At 45.4% G+C, this 25,412-nt stretch overlaps 1 protein-coding gene and 1 non-coding gene across 3 annotated transcripts in view; both read right to left on the bottom strand.

Moving 5' to 3' along the window:
- LOC8028822 (protein DENND6B) overlaps positions 1–25,412 on the bottom strand; it is a 31,630-nt gene that overhangs the window by 2,122 nt on the left and 4,096 nt on the right. For both annotated transcript variants that reach the window (XM_029972330.3, XM_029972329.3), the window contains exons 4-11: positions 21,373–21,478; positions 20,851–21,046; positions 17,225–17,285; positions 16,998–17,155; positions 15,771–15,865; positions 13,127–13,183; positions 2,478–2,542; positions 347–436 (exon numbers count right to left, since the gene is read on the bottom strand). In XM_029972330.3, coding sequence (XP_029828190.2) covers positions 347–436; positions 2,478–2,542; positions 13,127–13,183; positions 15,771–15,865; positions 16,998–17,155; positions 17,225–17,285; positions 20,851–21,046; positions 21,373–21,478 — 828 coding nt within the window. The remainder of the gene's footprint in view (positions 1–346; positions 437–2,477; positions 2,543–13,126; positions 13,184–15,770; positions 15,866–16,997; positions 17,156–17,224; positions 17,286–20,850; positions 21,047–21,372; positions 21,479–25,412) is intronic.
- Trnas-aga lies at positions 9,307–9,388 on the bottom strand. The gene has a single exon. It is a non-coding gene; the product is annotated as a tRNA-Phe (tRNA).

Genomic DNA, 25,412 nt, shown 5'->3' with positions numbered 1-25,412 from the left:
CTGACTATTACTAAAGCCAAACCGTCTGTGCAAACCAAAAAGAACAATCTGACTTAAAGGGCCGAACACACTCGCTGCAACTCTCTCGGACTCTTGCCGTACACAATTTTTTTTTCTTGGCACGCATGCCAAGCAGATTAGCAGCAAAGCAGATTCTGGGAGTAGTTTTGCATGCACTCCTACAAGATGCAATATCGTGACCAAAAGAAGTCCGAAAAACTCGTGTTTGGTGCAGACAGCTCTTGCATCTGCTGGACACACTTTGTATAATTCTTAGTCTGCAAGGAAATAATCGTAACGCCCCCAGAGATCCTTGTAAGAGAACCACCAAACAAATGGTCCTTACCAGGGGGATCATGAAGCTTTGTGTGAGTTCTAGGAGGTAACGCTTGAGCAGTGCACTCTGAACCTCCATGGGCCTCTTCGTCTGGATGCCCTGGTGAAAGGAGCACCATTCATTTTGTCGCACATCACTCTTGAGCTTTTCACATCCCTTCAGACGCAGCATCTCGTTTCTGGTAAGTGTGCCAGATGGCTGTTTTTCTGCAGCTACCCAAGCAAAGCAAATGCTAATGTCTGTTGCCACGTCCTCAAGCTCGAGTGGAACTATAATCGAGGGTGTTCATAGCTTGCAAAGCAACAGAGTTGCTACGTCCATCCCTAACCTGTTCTTTAACGTTTGTGAGAAAGGATGGCAGACTCTCCGACGGATACTAAGCTGTGACGGCATTTATGCGGTGCTCGAGCTAAGGCCCGTTCACACACTTGCGACCGAGTATAACCGAGAGATACAAGACCGGTCTTTAAACCTCTCTCAACGGCATAAGGCCTGCTCCACAGCAGCACATCGGGTCCTCCGCCGTCACAAGAGGCTTCAAAACCCGTCTTGTTTCTCTTGGTCGTACTCGGTTGCAAGTGTGTGAACGGCACTTTATCATTGTTGCACGCCATTCCCATGAATGGCCAGAACGTAGAATGCCAAAGGGCTGCTTCATGTTATTTCATGGTGCACGAAATACTGGTTTTGTCACTCAAGACACAAGTGAAAGGCTGGTCTGGGGGCAACTAAAGTCGCCATACCATACTGAGAGTGCTTTGTGAGAAACTGCCCTGGTCGTTAGGCAAACACACCGAAAAATCTATGTGCAAGTTTTGGACAAAAACAAAATGATGTACAACGGCATAATCACATTAACTTATCTTATAACATGCACACCAAAGCATATGGCGGCAGAAACTTTCTATAAGGGGTATTCACTGGTAGCCATAACCGAGTCCGCGGCTGCTGAGCATGAGCCGACGGCGAGCTTCAATGGTGCATTTGGAGCTAAATTCCACATCATCAAGCTTTCGGGTCTTAGCAGGCTCTAACTGCGGGCTTGTTTCGAGTGTGTGCCGTGAAGAGTGCACTCAAATATGGCATCCAGTGGATACCAGCATAGTAAAAGCTACAATAAAAAGCTCCACAAAAACAGTGCTATAGTATTAGCACCTCAAATGCTAGTAGTAGTACCAGAATTACAAGCATACTTCAACTCTGCTTCACAATATTCATATCTTTGCTACATTAGTTTGAACTACACAGGTGCTCTGCTCTGTCTTGCACTGATAGCATGCAGCATTCACAATAGCGCTAGTTGGCAATGAAGCCCACAGCCAGAGAAGATGCGTATTCCAACCTCTGCAACAAACACTACCAACGTTGGCATCAGAATCCTCTGCTTGTGCTTCCCATGGTAACCACATTAAAATGGGATGTCAGGCTGATAATGGGCTTGTATTTCAGTGAAGCCTTGCACCTCTATGAACCGCAATCCAACTTGTCCTTATGCTGTGGATAGAACTGCATCAAACTGGACATTGCTGTCGACTCTTCCTCGAATGATTTGTTAATACATGACTTGCATGTGGCGTCGCCACACTCTACCAATGGTCATTCCTACTTCTTTTTGTCGAGAAAAACAAAATTGGTGGTGTAAAACACGCTGCAGTAGGTAAAGCGCTCACCAAACTTGTACGGAAAACGCAACCTGCATCTTTTCTCGTGGGAGCCCTGTCCTGGCGGTGGCCGAGCACCTGTTTCGTGCTGTATTGCTCGACAAACCATCTTGCGGTGCTACATCGAGGAGCCGTTGTTCAGCTCTCCTTCCGAATAGAGCTGCCAAGAGAAAACGCAGAATTCGAGGGGTTCCGTACGAGTTTGGCGAGCACTGTACACGCAAAGCAGGCAACGTCCCACACAACGGCTGCTGATGCGACATTGGTGGAAGCCACGTTAGCGGGCTACGATAACCGTGCCTTTGTCTGTTGGAGCCACACGCTCCGACACACGGGCACAGATGTTGCTAGGACCAAGCTTTGGGAGGCCGCAAGAAGAGAGAGTGCCAAGCCCTCTGGCGGCATCTGTGCGTTCTGCTACTGCGATGTTCGTGAACCGAAGAAAGACTGCTTGGCTGCAGCTGGCAACGAAGGCCCACCTTGGACAGCTTCTTAAGCAGCACCTTGTCCTTTTGAAGGAGAGGCTTGTAGTGGGTGTAGAGCCCTGCAAGGAAGCATAGGTCACGAGGCCCCGCAATCAGTTTCGGACCAGCTTACAAATTAGTAGAGCCCTGAATATCCGCAGTACGAATGCAAATAAAACTGGCAGATGTGGATAAAAATGAAACAGATTTGTCAGATTGTGGATGCAGATCGGATGCGAATATCTGCGGGTCCGGATCTACATTTTGCCGAGGCGGCCCGTAAGCGTCTGCGACCGCACAGTGTAGAGTGAATAAGTTGAAAGTAAACATCTTCGACAGAAACCTGTCTGGCGAGCGTAGCGCCGTCGCGGAACATTGTGAGGTGTTTGATCATCGGATCGACTTCGGAAACGCACACGTGATAGACACAGAGCCACATATTCGAAGACGCCTGTTCTTGGAGTCGTGGCACATCCAGAATACACCGGGGAACATTAACAGGTCCCTCGGGGCCTTACCATCTATTTACGTCCATGGCCTGCGTCACGTTCACAAAACATCACCTCGGTAGAAGAGGAAGGAGAGGTCGAAGCTCGCGCTGTCCCATTCCATTTTTAGTCACCCCTGAAGAAGGAGTCAAGTCGACCCCGAAACGTTAAGAACTGTTGTTTCTAAACTTTTGGTTTGAGTTTTCTTTTTTTCGAAGAGTGAATAAGTGAGTGATACTTTGAAGGGCATCATCGAATGTATTGCCGGAGCAAGCTACTCCTTTAGATAAAAGGTGCAAATCGGGGAGAAAATTTTCCTTTATGTCAAAAAAGATTTGATTTTCACCACAGATTGCTTTCGAACATTCTATCTCACCAAAAATGCTGTCCCTAGAAAAAGTAAAAAAATGAAGGAGGGTCATTCCATGCCAAAGAAGATGCAACAATTTTGTCACGTCTGGGATATGTATGAAAAAAAAAAAAATTTGGATAGAAAAGCCTCTGAACCAGTGGTGCGGAGTTTTCACTCCGGAGTTGGAATGATTCCGGAATCATTCCGCACTTTGCGACCCCGGAATGGAATGGCGGCAGCACTGAAGGGAATAGAATGGGAATGGAATTAGATGCCTTTTGCCCGAAAATGGAGTGGGAATGGAATGGGCCTGGTTCTATTGCTAGCTGTGTCGATTTTAATCTAAAGCCTAAGGGCCGATGGCACAATTTGCTAGCACATGGTAAAGGCTGGTTCACACACTTGCGTGAGTATGACCGAGTGCGACTGCAACGGCTTGCGACATTAACCATTTTATGGATTGCTATGGCAACAGGGTGGTTGTATGCGGCTTAAAACCCCGTCGCCATAGCAACCCGTAAAAAGGATTAATGTCTCAAGCTATTGCAACCGCACTTCGTTGGACTCGCGCAAGTGTGTGAACTACCCTTAAAGGGACACTGACACCTCCAAAATTTTTTTTTTCCATTTTTTGCCAGGCACTTTATTATGGTGTCGGAGGACTACCCAATTAATATTTTGCAACAGAGTAGCGTATTTTTTTAATAAAGCCAAAAGACGCAACTGCTCGAAACCGAAACCGAAACCCGACGGAGGTCGGAGGAGTGGAGAGAAGAGAGTGGCGGAAGTCACGTGACTACACCCAACCATGCATTCTTTTTTTTTTTTTTTTTTCTCCTCTTTGTAGCAGACGACACGACATGCGGCGTACGGGAACTGTTCGCTTTTGCAGTTATGTTTGTTCCGCTCGTTGTTCTGAACTCCAAGATGAGTTGTTTTGTACATTGAGGAGTTGGAGATGAGTAATGAGTGCCCGTGGTGAATTTCCATGATCGGCTCCGAAAAGAATACACCCAAGATGTTGCGTGAAGAGCTGGCTCACATGTTTTGCGTCCGGAAAAAAAAAGGGGCATTGTGCGACAGAGTTTCCGAAAGATCAACGGGATCGGGACCAATGGCTGGCTGCAATTCAACATTTACGGGCACCTCGGAAAGCACAGGCTTCCTGATTTATATGCTCCTTGCATTTTGTGGAAAGTGATTACATTGAGTTCGCAAGTGTCAAAAAGGAAATCCCATACCATTTAACTTAGCGAAGTATCGTCCACAACAATTGTTTGTTATTTTTTTGTTTGTTTCTTCAGTGATAATTGTAAAAAAAAAAAGATATGTAAACATCAAAAAATGTTCGAAAAAAAAAAAAAAAAAAAGTTTCACGGGGGATTGATTCCGGTCCTACCGAGTATGAAGCGGACGTCTTTCCCACTGAGCTACCGGGGCACCTCTTTACTGGTGGATCTCTCTCCTTAGTAATGATCGGTAAACTGTAAGTTCGAAAGTTTGCTGCCGAATTTCCTCTAGCAAAAGCACTCCCGGGTCGAAGTCTGGAAGCACCACGCATTGGCGACATTCACACCTAGTAAAGAAATGGTACGCGTGCATATTCAACTCGAAGTAGACACGCCGTGCTTGACGTTTGCGCGAGCGATGTCTTCAGCCACGAGAAGGGAGCGACGGCTCGGCGACGTCTTCGTGCAAATCGGCTTGGTGTTCGGGCGTGTCGTACGGGATGAATACCAATTCTTTTGATCAGTCCCAAATTTTTCTTCTAAAGGTAGACAGAATTCGCCGGTACCGCGAACAACAGTTCTGAAATAAAGGTCCCACGCCGGTCGTCCGCTGCCATCGCCGTCCCCGCGAGTCCCACGATACGCGAAACGACGAACGCACAGAATGCTTCCGGTTGTCTGTGGAACTTTTTTTTTCAATCAACGTATTTGCAGCTTTTTAGAAGCCACAAAAAATGGGTTTCATAATTTTTTCTATTTTTAACATTGAGTGTGTGCCTTCAGTGACCCACGACTTTGATTAAATTTGGTGGTCGCATCGATACCTTAGAAAACGGCCCGTGACCGCGGAAAAGAGAGTGAGCGAGACTCGAACCGGCCATTTCTTGATCGGCGGTTTTCGGGCGGTAAGAAACCGAATTTCGAGCCGCAAATTCTGTTCTGGGTAGTTCAGCTCTCATATGTCACGTACAACTAAAAACCTCGGCGAGCATAAATACCCTGTCAGTGTCCCTTTAAGAGGCTCTTGAAACAGCGTCAGGCGCTGGAGGTGACTGACGGCTTGATTGTCTCACTGGCTTATGCTCCTTCGAGGATGAAAATAGCACGCCCTCCATGAAGCAACCAAAACTTCATAGTTGTAGATGGACAAGGTGTCGCGAGATGCAACAAAGCGGCTGTTATAACTGTACGCAATTAGCAGGTAGATTTTCACCATAATGTCGAACCGAACCTGAACCGAAAACTGGAGCAAATTTGTTATCTTTAACTGAACCGTAAAAAAACTGTAACCCAAAATTTCATGCTTAACCCAAAGCAGAACGGAATCATAACCTCATGTGGCAATTACCAGTTCGTTGGAAATGGCTCGGTGTAATTAAACGTGAGCCGCACCTTCTTGCGGGTGGTGGCATCAAGTCAAGTAAATATTCGCGACAGTGGCGTCAGCGCTCAGTTTTGACAAAACAAACGGCAGCGACGACATGAAGACATGTAGCTCCATAATAATGAAACAAATAAGTATTCAATGCTTTGTTTCATTCTAAGGTAGACCGCAAAGGACGCTACGAGCCACCGGAGCCAATTCATAGCTCGGAGGGTGTCACGTGCCCTCCCGGTTTGGCGGAGCGACGCAGGGACTGCGAAGTCGCAAGAGAAGCTACGATCTATGGATTGGCTTGTGTAGCTAGTTGCGTCCATCGCAGTACATCAGAAGGTAAACGGAGTACCCTATATACGCGTGTAATAGCTGCACCCCGAACGTTAAACAAAAAAAGCAAAAAAAATAGATTTAAAAATTGCCCGTCTATAGGCCGCACCTACGATTTTAGGATAGCTGGAAGCGCCATCTAGTTTGTAGCGTAGGTACTGCCGGCAGATGGTGCCCACCCGGCTGCTGCAGCCAATAACATTGAGGCAGTCTGTTTGCGCCTCTCGCTTTATATCGAACAATCTGGAACCAGATGCATCTCTTCGTGTTTGTGCAGCCCCGGTTTCCCACTGTTGTCCACTTCAGGCTTCTGGATGGGCATGTACGCGAGTTACATGGCCGGCTTTAAACTTAAAGTTGTTGCCTTTGCTAAAGACAATAGCAAAAGAGCGGTCATAAGAAAGTTTGATGTCGACGACAAATGTGTACGCCGGTGGTGCTTCCAAGAAGATAAACTAAAGAAGGCCAAGACAACAAAGCGCACTTTCCGAGGCAAGCAGAGCCTGTTCCCCGAAGTTGAAGATTTGCTCCTTTAATTTGTAATGAGCACCCAGAGCAATGGCTATGCGGTCTCGACGGAGATGCTGTGCATGGGAGCGCTCGACATTGCACGGAGCAAGGAGAAACCGGCGACTTTGTACAAAGCCAGCAATGGGTGGATTCGACGTTTTATGAAGAGAAAAAACCTGTCCATCCGCCGTGGGACAACAATGTGTCAACATGTCCCAGAAGAGTATAAAAAAAAAAGCTGCTCGCCTTCCAGAGCTTTGTTATCAAGATGCGGAAAAACCATGGCTACATACCATCGCAGATAGGCAACGCGGACCATATAGGGTGACCACCCGTCCCGCGACTCGCAAGGTACACCAAAAATGTTCAAAATGTCCCGCATTTCACGCTGCCGTAAAATTCACAATTTATCTCATGGCACTGACGAACAACGGGGTGCAGGGAATCGTGGAGGCCGCTGGGTATCGTGTGAATTACGATGGTACGCTATCCTAGCATCGCGGGAAGCGACCGTCATTCTTACAGGGGAACGACGCGCATGTGCCGTTGTGCCCCTCCCCCTGTTTGAAATGTACTGCAAGAGAAAATTGCTATCCGAAATATGAAATATAAATTATTCTAATTATTTTCAAATCAATCTGTGCCAATACGAAAGGATTGATGTGAAATTTTTTTAGGGAAGAGTTAGCGCCTGTCTTGTCTTTGTGTCTTTATTGTCCTCGTTTTGTTCGTGCCTTTAACCTTTTAATTCAGTATGAACCAACTCGCCCAAATCCAAGTTTTAATAGAAACATGGCGCTCTAAATTTCGGTAAGAGTATGTTGGTAAAAATATATCGACAGGAAACAATAAGCCGAAAAAAGGTTTACTGTTTATTCTTTCCTTTTGGTGCATTTATCTCTGTTAGAGTCAATTCGGGTGTTTTCAACTTAGACACACTTAATAACTTACTTGTCATTAAAACAAAAATATACATCACTGGGTGTGAAAAGTATTTGAGCTTAATGGCCGCAATACAGTGTGCAGGTGTATAATATGCTTTCAGCTAGATTTCACGGTGTGCGTGGTAATACATTTCCTCTTATGTATCCTTCTTAGATGGCGTAGTTGTAACGACACTACCACCCCCCCCCCCCCCCCCAGGTCAGCGTGTCCCGCATTTCACAAGCAGGAAGGTGGTCACCCTAGGACCAAACGCCTGTTTGGTTTGACGCACCAGAAAACGCGGCGGTAGAGGTGAAAAGTACCAAAAGTGTTCATGTCCTCACAACGGGTGCCGAGAGACAGCGATGTATGGTCATGCTTTGTATCGCAGCAGACGGGCAAAAACTTCCGCCTTACATTGTTTTTCAAAAAAAATGTGTACACACCCGCGGAGCCGTCCCCTAAGGGCATATTTGTTCGAGCACAAGAGAAAGGATGGATGACGGATGAACTGGTGAAAGACTGGCTGACTTGCGTTTGGGAAAAGCGACCAGGTGCGAGCCTCGAAACGCGATTGCTGCTCGTCTTGGATAGCTTTCGGGGACACCTGACTGAGGGTGGACGAGAACGCCTTCGCGCGTCTGAAACAGGGTTGGCCTTCATACCTGGAGGTATGAATGGCATGCTTGAGCCACTGGATGTTTCAGTGAAAAGGTCCTTCAAATGCGGATTTCGCCGTGCGTACACCAAGTGGATGGCAACGACAGTTCACCAGAAAACACTGACTGGTTGGCTGAAGAGGGCATCCCTTGTAGAGGTGTTTGACTGGATTCTCAAAGCGAGGGGCGCGGCTTCCTTCAATATCGTGGAAAAAAGCTTCAAAGTGATTGGAATTTCCAACAAGCTGGATGGCACGGAAGATGACCTCATCTGGGACAGAGCCGCCGAGACAAGTTCTGAAAATGAGTGCTCTACTACGGACGAGTGAAAAGGACTTTGCACGCCTGTCTATGCAATACCGATAAATGTTTTCTTGATCTACCAAGATGTGTGAGTACTTCCATTTAATGAAGGCAAGTAGTGAAACTTTTGGCAAAAAAAAAAAAAAAGGATTTCCAAAAAACTTTTTATTTCTCTCCGTGTAATGGCTGCAGCCCCACCCCAGTTGTCGCCCGAAATCGTCAAATCTCGGCATAGTCAGATATACCGAAATCGGTATATCTGACTATGCCGAGAGGCTAAAGAGCTATTATTTGTGCGTGTGTGTGTGTTTACTTTTCTTGCTGCCAAGCAATATTCCTCAAGAAAAGAGAGAGCGAACGCAAACATCAAAATGAAAACAAAAAGTTGACGGCTGTCGGTGCGTTTGTTCCGCGGTGGCGAAATCTGGAGGCGTGAAGATGCGAAGCCACAACAAGTGCAACACTGCAGCGCCGGTCGCTGGGATGCTAGTCGACCAGAGCCTTGGACGCTGCTTCAAGTAATTTTGTGTGTGTGTGTGTGTTTCCTAGAAACAGTAAGTCGCCCGTTGTCTTTTAGGGGCGAAGCTCCTTAGGGTCTAGCCTTGTCCGGCGTCCGTGCTCACATCGATTGCCATCCCATCTGTCTTCTTAAAAAAAGAAAAAAATGTTTGCGCAGTCGACAGGATTCGAACCTGTGCGGGGAGACCCCAATGGATTTTTAGTCCATCGCCTTAACCACTCGGCCACGACTGCAGGACGAGTAGGGGGCTCTGAGATGTGGTAGTAAATCAAGAGCTGAGGATGTCATGGATGAAACGCTGCATGTAGCCGCTCAACATCTATACAGGAGAGGGCGCTGCGGTCAAATGCGTATATAATCGTGTTCAACTTTGCATGCATTGGCTCAACGTTTAGAGACGAGAGGGCGCTGCAGCAATACCACCTAGAAGACAAGGCCTGCGCATGACGTTTCGTTAGTAGATCCCCGACCCGCCCCAAGCGGCAAACACCCCGAAGCTTGACGAGAGTAGGGGCCGCGTCGCAACTACGTCGCATTCACTTGCGGCCGCAGCTGTGTGCGTGACTGCTGAGCACGAGCTGATAGCGAGCTTCCAGTGCATTTGCGACGTGCACGCGAACGCTCCCTCGGCCAGGAGCGCGAGCTAGCACGCGTTCCTGGCTTTGAGACGCGCATTTCTAGCGCACGCGCTCGTTCTGCGGTAGAGCGTTTCGAAGCAGCTACCCGGGGTATAAACAGCGCCTTCGAAAATGGCGTCCAGTGTCAGCGTCCAGCGTCCAATGAAGGGCTTTTCAGCCCTTCGCGCAGCAGTAAGGCAATTTCACTCATGCATTTGACGCTCCACGTGAACGTCTAACTTCATCGTATGCTATTTCCAAGAGACACTCTTCGTGAGCATCTGTTTCATTATCTGTTACACAAACCACCGAAGCAGGCGATGGAGCAGACGATGTTGCTCATCCGGGCTAGCTAGGGGGCGCTGAGGGGATCTACTAGTGATGACGTTTAGAGGAGGAAACGCGCAGGCCTTGTGTTCTAGGTGGTATTGGCTGCGGTCAAATGCTCAAATGCGTATATAACCACGTTCCACACCACACATTCCCTTTCTGACATGGATGAAAACGAACGTCATCAGCACCACCAGAGCTTCGCCCCAATCAACATCATTCACCACGTGGAGATGCGGTCATTTTTTTTTATCTTCAGTTTTGTTGTAATTGTCTTTCGATTAAAACCATTACCATTTCACATCGGTAAAGAGCTATCTGTTCTGAATTGTTTTTATATCTGGACATACGACAGATGAGGCCGATGCGCAGTATGCATGCCCAAGCTCGGGAAGCAGACGATGCAGGTCTGTGTTTGTTGACAGTTACGTGGGCAGAATTAGAGTAAAATTAAGACGACACTATCATCACGTAACGTGGAAAGGACACAGGATACATGGAAGTCAGGGTAACGTCCACTTCAACTGAATCACACGTGTTTTCAAGAGAGAGTTGAAGACCTTGTAGCAACGTCTCACATCGGTGACGCCTCGCTGGCGAAAGCCAGTGTGCGTCGCCTACAAAGCGGGCACCTAGAGGCACGGTTGGACAAGCCCATCTTAAAAAAAATATTTCTCGGCAACAAAAATAAGTACTTTTCTAATTTTTTGATATGCTGAAGAAATTAGGTGGATTGAACTTTTGGTTATTTCGAAAGTTGCGGGCACTGATGCCCCCATTGCATTTTCTGGCTCTCGATGCGCAGCGCAAGTTTGTCTGCTCCTTTTGCCGGGGTTGGGTGATGTCAGAAGGCCGAGCTCTGATTGGCTCTGATTGAAGGATAGCGGGCAGATCTCAAAGCAGCTTGCTTTGAGCTCTACCCACTACAGTCTAAGCTCATTTCAACAGACCTGGTTACAACAGACATTTGGATATAACATACCAAATTGTGAAGTTCGGTTGGTTTTCCTCTACATACCATTGACTCAACTTCATATCTGCATAGAGCATACCCCTTGTACAACAGACCGAAATCTTTGTCAAAATCAAGGTCTGTTATAACGAGCTTAGACTGTATCCTTCAATCAAAGTCAATTGGAGCTCGGCGTTCTGACGTCACCCCAACCCCGGCAAAAAAAAAAAGATGAACTTGCCCACCGCATAAGGTTGTTTCTGCCTAAACTGGAGATTTTATCATTTAATTAAAATGAAACAAGGCTTTGAAAATTTAACACGTGCAATTTAATTATTAGGGGCGCTGAGGTGGCTGGGATGTTTATGACTTGGGGTGCGGAGGGGGGTAAGGGTGAAGGCCCAAATGCATGTGTATATTATAGAGTTGGCTGGATTTCGGGGTAGAGGCTGAACCCCCCTAGCTACGCCGCTGGTTACGTACCATCTTCTTTTTCTTCGACAGTTGGCACTGACTTGTCTTCGAGCATATGGTTCCGAGCATGCAGTTGAGGGTTTGTGTTTCAAACTTAAACCGTTAGGAAGTGTTGCCATTATTGAATATTGTGATATTTCCCCAGTGGTGTACTCGCACCTTTCCACACATATACACGAGTATACTTTGCTGCGGTAAATAAGCGCCTTTCCTCTACCACTTTTTTATTGCTTGGCCTAAATAAACTGACACATGTTATTAGTCCGACCTTTGTTAATTTTCATGTTTATAAAATATGCTTCTGTTTGAAGTGGATTTTACGAAGCAAAAAGGAAAATAAATATTAAAATTTCCATCCTTTTGAGTGCGTCTTCTGAGCAGAGTGTTAGTGTCACAGACTCTCGAGACAATTACATAACTGCAACCGTCTTACCAGCGATGCAAAGTGTCTCTGGCAGCCTGATCGCTTATTTTATAAATATGATAAAAGAGAATACGATAAAATGACTTTCACCATATTCTGACACGAAGAGTCCTCTGTACAAAGGTAAGCAGACGGCTTACAGGATACCATCCAGATACCTTTTTAATTTTTATTCACGCTTCATGTCATGATGCAAGATCAATGCACAAATTGAGGGTCGGATACGGTTCCGAATTTTGCGGATGCGGTTTGGATGTGGATACAAAGTCTGCGAATGTAGATCGGATGCGGATACGAAGTCTGCAGATTCGGATCGGATGATCAAAGTGTTATCAGCGCAAAGCTCTACAAATTAGTATGGAAACTGGCCTCCAAGAGATTGTAATATGTAAGAAGTTTCATACTATAATTCTGTCATCTAACAGTGGCCACACGAGTGTATCAACATGTTGATATCCACATACGACGGTAGCCATGTGCAACGATTATCAAGTACAGTGAATGGTAACCAGATCTGATGGTGACCGCATGACAGTGGCTATATATGACGTTAGTTACACACACGTATGATGGTAGCTACATACGGTGGTAGTCACTTATGAGTAGGGTTCGGTGTATTCAAGGTTTGTGTTCTCCCGCAGATTTGGTGTTTCTTTGGGCGTGTTTCTGGTGTTGGCAAGAAATTGGCGTTTATTGAGACTTGCATTGCAAGTAACGGAACACGGCGATGGAATTCCCGAACCTCCAGGAATGTGCGTGCGACCCAAATACTTAGAAAACATCCCGATTCTAATACAGGGAAACAGGACAAGGGGTGTGGTTTCCAAAGAAAAAAGCTGTCTCGGAGACAGTTCAGTGCAAGCTACGTTCTGAGCCAATAAAATAAAGCTGTAGATATAAAAAAATATTTTCCCTCAATTTTTTTTTTTTTCTTTTTCTAGTTCAAGGACAGCTTTACATTTGAGTTTTTTTGCTTGTGGATTATTTTTCGGGGTTTATAGCAACAACCCGAAAGAGCAGAACACTACTTACGATAGATGGTCGCTACATCTGATGGTGGCCATAAAATGATACCATAGCATATGGTGGTAGCTATGCATAATGGTAGACGGATACAGCGGTAAGCAAGAGAAGTGACTAGCCGATGGTACGTCCCAAGGTGCTTTGTTCTCACCTGGTTTGCTGTCCAAGGTACGTAGTTGCCCCGCCTTCTTGAGCTTCTGGGGGGAGTCTGACGGCACGCATATACAAAGAGGTCAGTTGAAGCAGATGAAGAGCAATTAAAAGGTTAACAAAACGCCACAGTGATGTGATACCTGTGCCTTGTTATTTCACTACCCAGCCCCTAGGGGGGCTGTACACCCCCCTTGTTTGTCTAAGGGCAACCCCTAAAAAAATCTGCTAAAAAAAGTAAAAAAAACGAAATATTTATTTTGCACGAAACTTTTGTTTTCTTGAGTGCGCTGGCTCAAAAGTGGTCCCCATATGGAGCTAACGTCACTGTGGCATCAGAACACGAGCCGTTTCGTCGGCTCTCCTCCGTGCTGCTTAGCTCCTTGGCTCCTCCTCCCATTGACGTGAAGGAGAATGGAGAGGTTCGCCCGTTGAATATATATTCATTATTGACATTCATTGCAGTATCACAGTATCGATACCGTGACTGACATTTTCTGGCGTGCCATTTGCATCAAAAGGCTTACCCTCTTCGATTTCGTCAAAATCTGATAAATTTGGGCCAACATTATGCCAAAATGTAATTTCACTTTATTAACACTAAAAAAATAATAGCTGAAGCCCTGCTACTCAACCGGATCTTTACGATAGGCTTGTCCATATTTTCAAAACTTTCAATTATATTGCCTTAAATAACGTAGTAGTAATACTCCATCTACATTTAACAATATTTTTCATGTTTGTGCTGTGTTCCCATAGCTGTGTTGTGTAGGTAGCTTCGTTGAGTGCACTTCTCACCGCCCAGTGATGCACTGCAGTTAAACGAAAACCGCGAAGCAGGCATCGCGATTTTGCATATCGTGCTTCGCCACAGCACAGCCACATGCCAAGGGGAAAGCACTCCCCTGGAGCAGAACATTGCACACACAAGCATCAAGCATACTAAAAAACAAAAAAAAAGCTTAGCAAGTTTTGGTGTGCACTGCAGTGAAGCGAGAAGCAGGCATCGCGATTTTGCGTATCTTGTTTCACCTTGCACCTCGCACCTTGCAGCAAAAAGTTCTGAATAAGACAGCAGTTAGTATGTATAACAGACTGCAATATTTTGACAATTCTTTTGACTCGAGATTTAGCAAGGATACTTGTGTATTGCGGGGGATTTATATGAATGGCTCTATAAGGTCATCTGTTCATGCCAACTATCTTGTTTAGTTATCACCTTCACATAAGTTCTGTCTGTGACATGGCACAGTGAATGGACAAAATTAAAACTAAATTAGCTGGTGCAGAGGATGGAAACTTGGGAATAATCTTAATTAGTTTGACTGGATTGTTTCTAAGGCTTACATATCGTTCACATGCTAATTTTTGTTATATTGAAGTTTAACAATCAAATTATGAGAAATTTGTTTTTATCTAAATTAATAATGACAGTTTTATTACAACCTTTAGGACTTCATATGAAATATCAATTTTGGGGCTCATTATTTTTTGTTCTAACATTATTTCTGTGGAATGTAACTTAATTCACCTATGGCTATGTACCTGAAATAACCATTCACAGCAGTTCATACTGTCCTTCATTACTCAGCACATTGTTGTCGTGCCTAGTGCTTCACACACAACTATAGGGCTAGTTATAGTTCTGTGTTTGAGGCGTGCGAGGGAATCAAACCTGTCGTGCAACTGTTACCAACAATAGGTTGCACAGATGTGAGAAGGTAAAGTAGACAATGTCTTCTGGAGGACAAGCCAACACATGAATCTTAAAAGGGCACTAAAGTGCTAATGCCATAAAAAAATATAGTGCCATAAAATGAGGATCTCAAAAGGCACTAAAGTGCTTTTTGAGATTCTCAATTTATGGACATAAATCAATCTACGAGCTCTAAGCAACCTAGGAAACCCAAAATTATATTCATACGCAGCCAATTTGCATATTAACAAAGTGATCAAAGTACCCAACTTTACCATTGGCGCAGAATGACAGATGGCGCTACCGAAGTTGGCTGAATATGGTCGAACGACGGACTGTGCTTGTCAGCCTCCAACGAGTGATGGGTGCCCGCGTGGACGAGCGGGACTGGTCGGCCGCTTGTCCATGCAGAAGCCCATTGCTCGCGAGCGGCTGACAAGCGCTGTCCGTCGTTCAACCATATTCAGCGAAATTCGGTAGCACCATCTGTCATTCTGCACCCATGGTAAGAGTTGCCTGATCACTTGAATGTAATTTCGGGTATTTTAGATCACTTAGAGCCCGTAGACCATAAAACGATATCAAAAAGCCTTTAACATACAATATTTGCAGGAATGAAAATGAAGAGTGTGCTTATGCTCCAACAGTGCAATTTGCTGCTCCAAAATGTCTCAAACCAATCACATCACTGTAGTGTTTACCCATATCACGTCGTATCTGACCATTGTAGTTAATTGAGAAAATGTAAATTAAAGCACAAACAAATCCTACAACTGCATTTTCTACTATAGACTTCACAGGTTTGACCTAATTTGTGAGAAGCTAACTTCGTAGATCTGTAAATTAATGCTTGAAAATAGCGTCAAAATTAACTACGGAAGATTTGCAGCCCAGGGGGGTAATTCATTGAAGACTGAGGGGGATAGATTACAAGAAAAATATCCCTAACCTGGAAAGGGGTTGTCGCCAAGCCGCAGCACGTGAGGCCAGTGCTGCAAGGTCTTGGCAAAGAATGGATTGGTCACTCCCAGGATCACGGAGGGTCTGCGTGACCAAGACAGCCGGATGCAGCCAACGGGAAAGGTGCAAGAGGCGAGCCCAACAGGACATCGCCCATTAGCGCGTCCGTGGAAACATCTCGGCCACATTTGATGCAGAACAACATTTCTCGTGCATTTGGGTTGACTATTAAAAACTGGTAACCAGCCAAGATCTCAATTTGCGGTCAGATCGACCTACTTTTATAAGTAAGCACTACAGCAAAGGGCCAATTAAGTTAAATATTCGTAGCTGGTGTAGGGAGCTCACTCCATTATGAGTAGCACCCCTTGCCGCTTTACCTGCCAGCTCCGAGTTTTGCAAAGATCATGCATGGTAGAAGGCATGCAAGGGACAAAAAAAGCTGGTATCAGCACTGTAGGCCAACAAAAGCTCCTTCCTGTAAAAAAGTTTGTGCCTTTTACTTTTTTACTAGTCGGTCACCACTCTAAGGCCTCCAGGTGGTTCCTTTTCAAGAGAAGGTAACAATGTTGAGATGTCTAACAAAGCATTGTGATGTAGTTGAACAGTTAGACAGCAAAGCTATACTCCGCGACAACTTTTCTTGGCAATGCAGTAAAAGGTACGTCCCGCGTCCCCTCTGCCATTTTGAGTGTGCGCCGGCACTCCTCCTCTCCCCGGAAATGGGGGAGGAGGAAAGCCTGCGTACACTCAAAATAGGAGAGGGGACGCGGGACGTACGTTCCACTGCATTGCCAAGAAAAGTGGTCGCGGAGTATAGAGTCAATACAAGAAAGAAAACGGTAACAATGCCAGTTGAGGCATCTTATTAACCAAATCATTTGACGCCAAAAACAAAACCCTGCGACGTGGCAAAGACATGAAAGCTTCATTCCACCGTAAGACCGAACGCAGCCAAGACTATGAGTCAATGGGGTAAATCAAGCACTTACAAAAGCACAACATCGCGTCACTTGCCTTCTATCGGCGCATGGGCCACCATTGCGACTAGATCAATGAAGTATGGCGCGTGCGCAGTGACCTTGTACTTTTGGTTCGTGCGCCTGTATTTGTACATCTTTTAGCCTCGAGAAGTGCCGTGACTTTCGGCGCAATGAAGTGTAGGCAGGCCATTGGTTGGCGAAACTGACGAAAGTGCAAGGTGGCCCACACTCACAGGCAGCCCGATCCTGCGGTGTACTCCTTGAACTCGCTGTCGTGGATGGTGAAGAAGGGCCGGTAGTCAGCGCAGAACCGCAGGGGCCAGATGAGCCCCACCAGGGCGTGCACCGTCTCCGAGCAGACGGCCGGTGAGGACGCCATCACCACCACGGGCTGTGGGGCACAGAGCGCGAAATTTCACCTCTTGCCAGCACCACTCAGAAGACAAGGTGAACGGCCTACCTCTGCCACCAGGACCAGCTCCCAGAGGAGTTGTACGTGTGACAGCATCGGCAGGAGGCACCTGCAGTCACATAGAGGAGGCCCTCAAATATTGTCTCTGGATGAAACGGCTGAATACGTCTCCAGCTAAGAATCGAAAGCGTTTGGCAACGCCGGTTTTCCAGAATGAATGACTGTGCGCTTTTGGGCGTGTTATTATACCGCGTTCAATGGGACTCATGCTTTTCAAAAGCAAGAACGCCGAGCAAAACCATAAATGGCCCAAAGAAACTGCCGTTGCTCCATTGACTGCTGAGGGGCTAAAAGCCCTGATCCATATAAAGGTTCCCTTACTATAGTTACAACCACAGTAGTATCCTGGGAAACGACCCAACTATAAACGAGAGCAAATCGGGTGAAAATAAGAGTGGGCTAACTTTCAATGTGCAATCGAGAAAAGTTTAAAAAAAGAATCCTTTTAGATTATATGTCCCTGCCAAACATATCGCAGCCTGGGGCAATGAAGCAAAGACAATTCTACCTCCTGGTCGGCAAATTTCACTTATATCACGCCCTAGCTAACTAGCCACTGCCTTTACGCTGAGGTCATCATTGATCCGAACTCTACAATCACTAAAAGTTGGCTATGTTTTGGTGCTTAAAAAAAAAAAAAGCAAACCAAGCAAAAACAAGGGGTGGGTTATTTTTTAGGGGTGTGGCATCTCTTGAGATAGTTGGTACATCTGAAAGTGCTGAAGGTTGAGAAATCAGACAAAGGCATTAACGGAAGACAAGCTGGTGATGCCACCGTTTCAGGGAACCGGTGTTTTGAGGGCTCGCACTGCTGGCAGGAAGCCCGATAAAAATCTGCATCGTTTTGGACTTTTCGAAGTATCTCCTTGTAGCCAAGTTTACATGAATGCGACTTAAGTGCATTGACTCTAGCTATCGCAATCAATGCAGTCATGTAAATGTCATAATGCGCAAGAGAATTGCATTGCATTCAAGTCGCTAGACGAAGGCGAATCGAGGCAACGAATGCACATTCGGGTGGCCCATGTAAACGGAGGTTGTATTGCATTTTGGAACGAGGGGGATTACGAAAAGGCGCTCACTGCATGAGCGAATGAACATGGCGGCGGCCAGTCTCGTCGGCGACGATGGAGAATGGCCCACACTTTTCTCCCGAGAAGAAACAAGAGCTCTTCTATGATGGCAGGCTCTGCCATCATAAATGATAACCTAACTGCTCAGTGAGGGCGGCCCCCGTCCACGCCTTTCAAACTGCTATACGTGCGCGTCTGAGACTTCGGTGCAAGCAGGAACGGCACCGAGAGCTCCAAGCACCGGTACGGCAGAACAAGCAGCGCCTACGTCGGTGCCGTTCCTGCCTGCGCTGGAGCCTCTCCGGCACAGGCAGGGTTGGTGCGTTCTGGTGGAACAAGGCATGGCAGTGTCCTGCAAGCGCTTAAAAATGATTTTGCTTGCCAGGGCGTGCATGCGCACTCGTGCAATTGTTGACGCCTCGCCTTCGTTCCAAGGGCAATTGGAGTGGATGCACTCAAGACCCGTTTTGTGTAAACGCGGCTTGCGTGACTCTTCATGGCACGGCATCACCAAGTTGCTTTATGAACTGGAATAGTAACTCCCAAGTTTTGATGAGGAAAAGCTGGATGTCACGGACACAAAGCACTGCTGAGATGCACCTTGGAATACCTTTTTTTTTGTGAGGCCATACTTACGGGGAGGTATAAAACAATTAATCTTGTTCTGGAAGAAGAAAAAAAAATGTGGCTACATTTATTTTCCAAAACATTTTACAATCTTCCCTTTCGTCTATGACTTCGCTGTTGTTTTATACCATTACATCATGCACACACAGGGAAACAGTAGCCCCCTTTTACCTATGAGTGAGACAGGCAGCTGCCACCGTTGATTACCAGAATATCCCAAGAGATAGCCCAGCCGAAATCGATAGCAAATCGGATGAAAATAAGGAGTAAGCTAACTTTCGGTGAGCCATAAAAAAAGAAGTTGATAAAAAAAAAGGTAGTTTTAGATTTTGTGATTGCAGGAAGGGGCGATGGACCAAAGACGACCGTCCTTCCCAGTCAGCAATGTTCGCTTGTCTCCCGCAGACCGTTTTTGCCGAGGTCACTATTGGCCAGGGCCCTGCAATTACTAGAAGTGGGCTATCTTCAAATGTTTCAGAAACAATAGCTAATCATGCCAGAAATAGGGGACGGACTATCTTCCGGGGTTGGGGCACCTCTTGGGATATTACGGTCAAACTGCCACAATATGGGGATCAGCTAATATTCTGGACTAACAGGACTCTAGCCAATGTGTAGGAATAAGACCTGAGAAACAAACCCCATTGTGACTGTTTACACACTCTCCTGATCACAGTGATTCAAAATATGGCTGTGCACAGAAGCGAGAGGAACCGAGATTGCTAATCTAAGGGGTTCTCAAACTTTTTGGTCTCACGGAACCCCAGGAAGCCTCAAAAACTGCCGCAAAACCCCCTCTATACTTGCCGCCCGAGAAGCAAGAGATGCACAATTGTAGGCAATTTCGCTTGCGTTGCTTCCCATATATCCCCACCATATCAATCGCGTTGTCAGCACAAAGTGAGATGAAGGCGCTTCGCATGGTCCTGCCGCATAGCCTACAACGGGGGAGAGGGGGGGGGGGGGGGGGGGGGGTTGCTATTTGGGGGTTCGCGGAACCCATGAGACCAGCTCATGGAACCCCTGTGTTCCCCAGAATCCAGTTTGAGGACCCCTGGGTTAGAGCAACAACAAACGACCCTCTCCGAACTTAGATGGCACTCATTTTCATATTTTGTTAAAACATAGGGTACCATAGAATACCGCGCATCCGCTTATTCCACATTAAGCGCCCATATCCAAATTTCTAAGATCTAAGAAAATATACACAGTACATTTATGTGTAAAATTGATAACCGGACAAGTGCCTATCCCCCATTTTTTCGCAATTATCTCTAAATTTTGAGTGGGTGCTTGCCCGGTATTTTACGGTAGGTCATGCAAGCTTCCTCCAAATTAAGGGGGCTCAATTGTATGGACCCATTCATCCATCAATGTATTGCTAATTAGTACTACACAAAACCTGGTTCTTGTGTGGGCGAGAGTGGTTCCGCAATGCAAGCCTACAGACGGGACATTATCTGCGTGTGGGAAGCAGTGCCACCTTACATTCCAGGGCTAGAAGGGAAGATGCTTAACAAAAATGGGCAGATTAAGCATTCATCGTCCCGCCATAAATGGGAACCCAACACCTCATATCTTTTTACCTTTCTTGTCCACTTTGTTTCATTTAGAACTCAATTTCGAAAGAATTAACTCGTCTTTTGCCATTACAGCCCCGCTGCCAGCACACAGATGGTGCCATGGTGACACATTGATGCCAAGGGAAGTGAGAAATTGCACATAAAATTGCACATAAGTTTGGGGTAATATTTTAAAGGGGCCAAAAAATCTTTCGACTCAGTGCACAGGGTACATCCACTAGCAACCGTCCGGCACGAAATGTGGGACCTCTCTCGGCCGCTACAACAAGCAAGCGATCGTCACATCTCCCCTTGTAGGCCTCTGTAAAGGTGCTACACTAACGCAGCCCACCTGAAGATGTCCACCTCATGTACGGAGGGCAGCGGGTCGATGAGGCCCCCCTGAGGGGTGCTCGAAGGGGGTGGGGCCAGGGGCCTCCCCAGGCCCTGGAGCGTCGGTATCCGTGCCTGCACCACTAATCCATGCAGCGGGAGACCCAGGGACCGTCCGGGCGCAGGAGACGGCCAGCTGTCCATGCTGCGACACGCTGTTCCCCGCCAACCAGCAAAGAGCAATCCGCATACATTTCTTTCCCATCTCGGCATTCGTTTCTCTACCCGCTTCTCTAAGTACCATATTTTACGGACTACGATCCACAGACTATGCTTGTTTAAAATTTGAAAATTTATTATGCACTGCAGACAATACAAATATTTGTCTATTAAGCTCAAGCTCATTCCTTAACACGAGGCACGAGACAAGGCGGATTTTGTGAAGGACAGGTTATTTAATGACGACGACCTTCAAATTTTGAGATAGGAACAAAGAAGAAAGGAGATTTTGAGGTGGACGCGGGAGGAGGAAGAGACGTACCGGCCTCAAGGCTGGGATGACCCGTGCGGAAGTATTCTTGGGCCACAAGCGAGAGCACACGGGAGAAGAGCCCCACCAGGGGTAGCCGTGTCAGCACCACCAAGGACTGAGAGGATGCCAACCGTGGAAACACAGGGTTAGCCTTACCGGAAGCTATCTCGTTATTAAGGGTCTCAACATTCCGTGTTCGTTAAGTCGCTCACGAAAGCCATCTTATAATAAAAGGAAGCAACAGAAATGGTGACACTTCTAATGCTTGTGCTTGTGGTATCAGCACATAAACGCATTTTTGTATTGTGTATAGACATTTTCCTCTCCTGTGCAGAGATTCGAAGGTTCACACACTCTAAACAAAGATATAACATTTCGTGGCACTCTACAGTTTCCAAGGTGTCTGAACAGGAAGTTGGTAGTGTTGCTTGTTTTACGAGCGATACACTTGAAAGCTTCAGACCGGAGAAGGGATTATGGATGATGCTAATTAATGAGGAGACAATCTCCCTCTTCAGCCTCTAGAGCTTGTGATACATTACGGAAACACTAGCTGACCTGCATTCCCGCCCTCCACCTGTTTTCATGTTTTTTGAACCATGCACAGAAGCATTACAGAAAAAAAAATTTAATGAAGTGCTCTTGCTGCTTTTTTGCTTAAATAATAGCTTAGCCTATTATTCCTCACCAATTTGGAAAAGGAATAGTGTATGACTAATTTAATACAATGCTTTACTTTTTTTGTAGTTTTCAAGATACAGTTGAACCTCAATTTAACGAAACCCGATTTTACGAGTTTCCCGATTTAACAAACAAATTCGGATTCCTCGTGCAGCCTATCACGAAGAATGTCTTTCTCGACTTTACGAAGTTCCCGATTTAAGGAAATAATTAGGGGGTGCCGGTGACTTCGCTAAATCGAGGTTCAACTGTAGAGTAAACTAACAGCTGGCATGACTCGAGGCAATACGGATTCAGTAGAGAGAGCAGAACGAGAGGCTGAAAGGTAAATGACACAAATCTCGTTGATTTTAATTTGTGTCGTCCTTGCGAGAAGCATTTATCAGGAACAGTATGATGGAGTTTGTTCATTCAGAAGAAAGTGCATCCATATTCTGCTCAATTATGTGAATATCTCCTTTTGATCATACTTAGCACTCTTCTGACTTGTGAAGCAAGCCAGGGTTGGGTGGAAATACCCTAAAACCTATTTGGAAATATGAATACTGGGATACAAGACAAACACAGCTAAAATATTGATACTGAAATAGAGTAACAAAGAGGTATCACACTATGTATCACAAATAGATTTGAAAAATTTTAAAACTATATGGAGATACAAATGGAGGACTGCATTTTATGAAGCAGAAATAAATATTTTTAACAAAAAATATTTGGGATATTTTTATAGTCGAAAGAACTGATTGGGTGCACCGGCTATGCTTGGCTTCATGACACTTTGGCGAACTGCGGAGGCTACGGGCCCCGCGACCCAAGGAGAGCGTCAAAGTGAGGCACATGATACCCTGTCACGGGAGTGTTTATGTCACTGCGCCAAATGCAAGGCCCAAAGGAACATGCTGTCATCTGTTGGTAAAGAGTCATCTGCTGCGAAACCAACCAACTTCGGATGAACGTCCTCCGCCACAACATTTTTGTTTGCTAGAGTAACGACCTTTTCGGGAACAGTGCATGAGACAACCATATGCTCCATTTAGTACCCGTGAATCTGTGGTGGGTGTTAATGCCAGAGCGACGTTATGAGCGAAAGCAGTCGATTACAGGGTAGCAATCGTTCAAACATTGTTTAAAAGGGTTGATCCGAAATAAATATCGTTGAAAAGTCACACGTCTTCGTCCTTCCTCCATCTCGTGTAGCCTAGTGTCAATAGAGATGCAATCGCGCGACTTCAATTGCCGTTAAAAGAAAAAGCCTAAAACTACTTTCGGTCGCAGACGGCGCTGTTGCTGGGACAGTAACAAGGCCTCCGTTGCATCGACCATGGAGTGTTGTCAAGTGCCTTTCTCCGATGCTCTTATTGGGTCGCGGGGGCTACAGCCTCCACAGTCTGCCAAGTTATCGTAAAACGGATGATAGTGCATAGGAAGAGCAAAGACAAGCATGATCTACATTACTCTAAACAATTATATGAGAACTTTTCTGAAATCAACAAACGAGCTCTCACTAAGGTGTTTCAACAATGACGTTTTTGTACCCGAAATAAATTTCGTACAAAATTAACTGTTAGCATTTTGCATAGTGGCAAAGGATGCAAGTGGGTCTTCATTGGGATGAATGCCACTTTCCATCAGGGCCAAAGCGCATTATTTTAGGCATCTCTCATTCTTCTGAGGTAGAACTACATGGACCTGTATAAATCAGTTTCACATCCTCCCAGACAACCTCGAGACATCAACATGGTCTTATCCAATCTGCGTGCCACTTTCAGCAGAGGTCTTGATTACTACACCACAGTGAAATGAACCGGAGTTCTCTCATCCGTTGGCTGGACATGCCGGCCACGCCTTCCGCTTTTGGAATTTACGAAAACAATCGACCACCTCAAGTCAAGGAAAACATATGCGGATAGAGAAAAAAAAAATTTTCAGGGCGAACCTTTGTCTGCACACTAATGAAGCTTCAGCGTCCCCTTCAAAGCACCCTCCACTCCTCAAGTAAAAGGAAAAAAAAGGTTAGCTCAAACTTTTGTCCGGAGTCTCACAATTCCTTCGAAATTGTAACAAAATACACCTGCCCCCGATGGCATTGCAATACCGGGAATACACCCGAAAATGTATTTCGAAATGGAAATACAGAGTACAGTTGAAACATCGTATTGTGACAGAGAAATACAAAAGCAGAAAAATTTATTTCTGAAATACAGTTGCGATGCTGCCCAACCTTGAAACAGACAGAGCGCAAGTTGAAGTGAAAACGAAGTCGGAGTTGAACGTAGATTCCCTGGCAAAAGTATAACCAAGTGCTGTTACTCAAGAGGTTACCCAGTCAAAAAAGTAACAAAGGTAAGCAAAACCAAAAAAGAGAAGCAATACAGTTACCTCCCACCACATTAAGTAATTCAAGACTGTGGTAAAGAAAATAAAAACACTCAAAGTGGAATGGACAAGAACAGGAAAAAGAAAGCAGATGGACAACATCCCAATGTTAGTGCCTGCACCCTCACGCTTTTATTGTTGGTCGTTACTGGAAAAAAGTAAAAAGTGACAAGCAATGCACCGCTCATAATACGCCACTTAGTACAAGTCCGACCGGATTTTACCTGGAGTTCATGGAGCTGTTACACCAGGAACAAATAAGAAAAGCCGTTCTTATAACTCCGCTTTGCCTTACGATGCAGCGCAGCGGATGCTACAACCCGTCCCAGCCAATTCAGTGCTGGGAACAAGTCACGTGACTATGCGCCCTCGTCCATCGCTGTGACCCTCCCACGCAGAATTTTAAAAAATCATGATTTGAAAAAAAGAAAATTTAAATAAACAAGATTTTTTTTTATTTAAACCACTGTAGCAAGAAAGAAGTAACTATTTATCACTAGATGCATTTTAAACATGGCAGACACACTATCCAATCCATCAGATTATTGAAAATAATGTGAATGAAAGAATTACTGTACATTTAGAGTATAATTTAATTAACAACTTTATATTGGTGCAAATCTTGCCATACTAAAAAGAAAACTGCATGGTTTCTTAATGACTAAAAATAAATTAATTAAATCTTTTATGTTTTGATTTGCATGTACTACGGAATTACTTCTACTGATTTCCTTTCTTTCTTTCAGCATGCAATAAAATGCCACGAAACTGACAAACAAAGTGAAAGGTAAAAAAAAAGCTCAATGTTCCGATTTGTTCAGAAGAGCATTGGTTTTCGTTCGTGTTCAGCCTGCGCAATCTTTTTAGCTTAATGATCATTTGATTCAAATACAAAACAAATGCACATAAAAAGCATCAAACAAAAAATAAATTGGGAGTAAAAAATATATAGGTATATATCTTGGAAGTTATTGATCAGGAAAAAGTTTGAT

Source organism: Ixodes scapularis, unplaced genomic scaffold (genome assembly GCF_016920785.2).
Source record: "Ixodes scapularis isolate PalLabHiFi unplaced genomic scaffold, ASM1692078v2 PGA_scaffold2__306_contigs__length_199485367, whole genome shotgun sequence".
Lineage (NCBI taxonomy): Eukaryota > Metazoa > Arthropoda > Arachnida > Ixodida > Ixodidae > Ixodes > Ixodes scapularis.
This window is presented reverse-complemented; position numbering and strand designations above follow the sequence as displayed.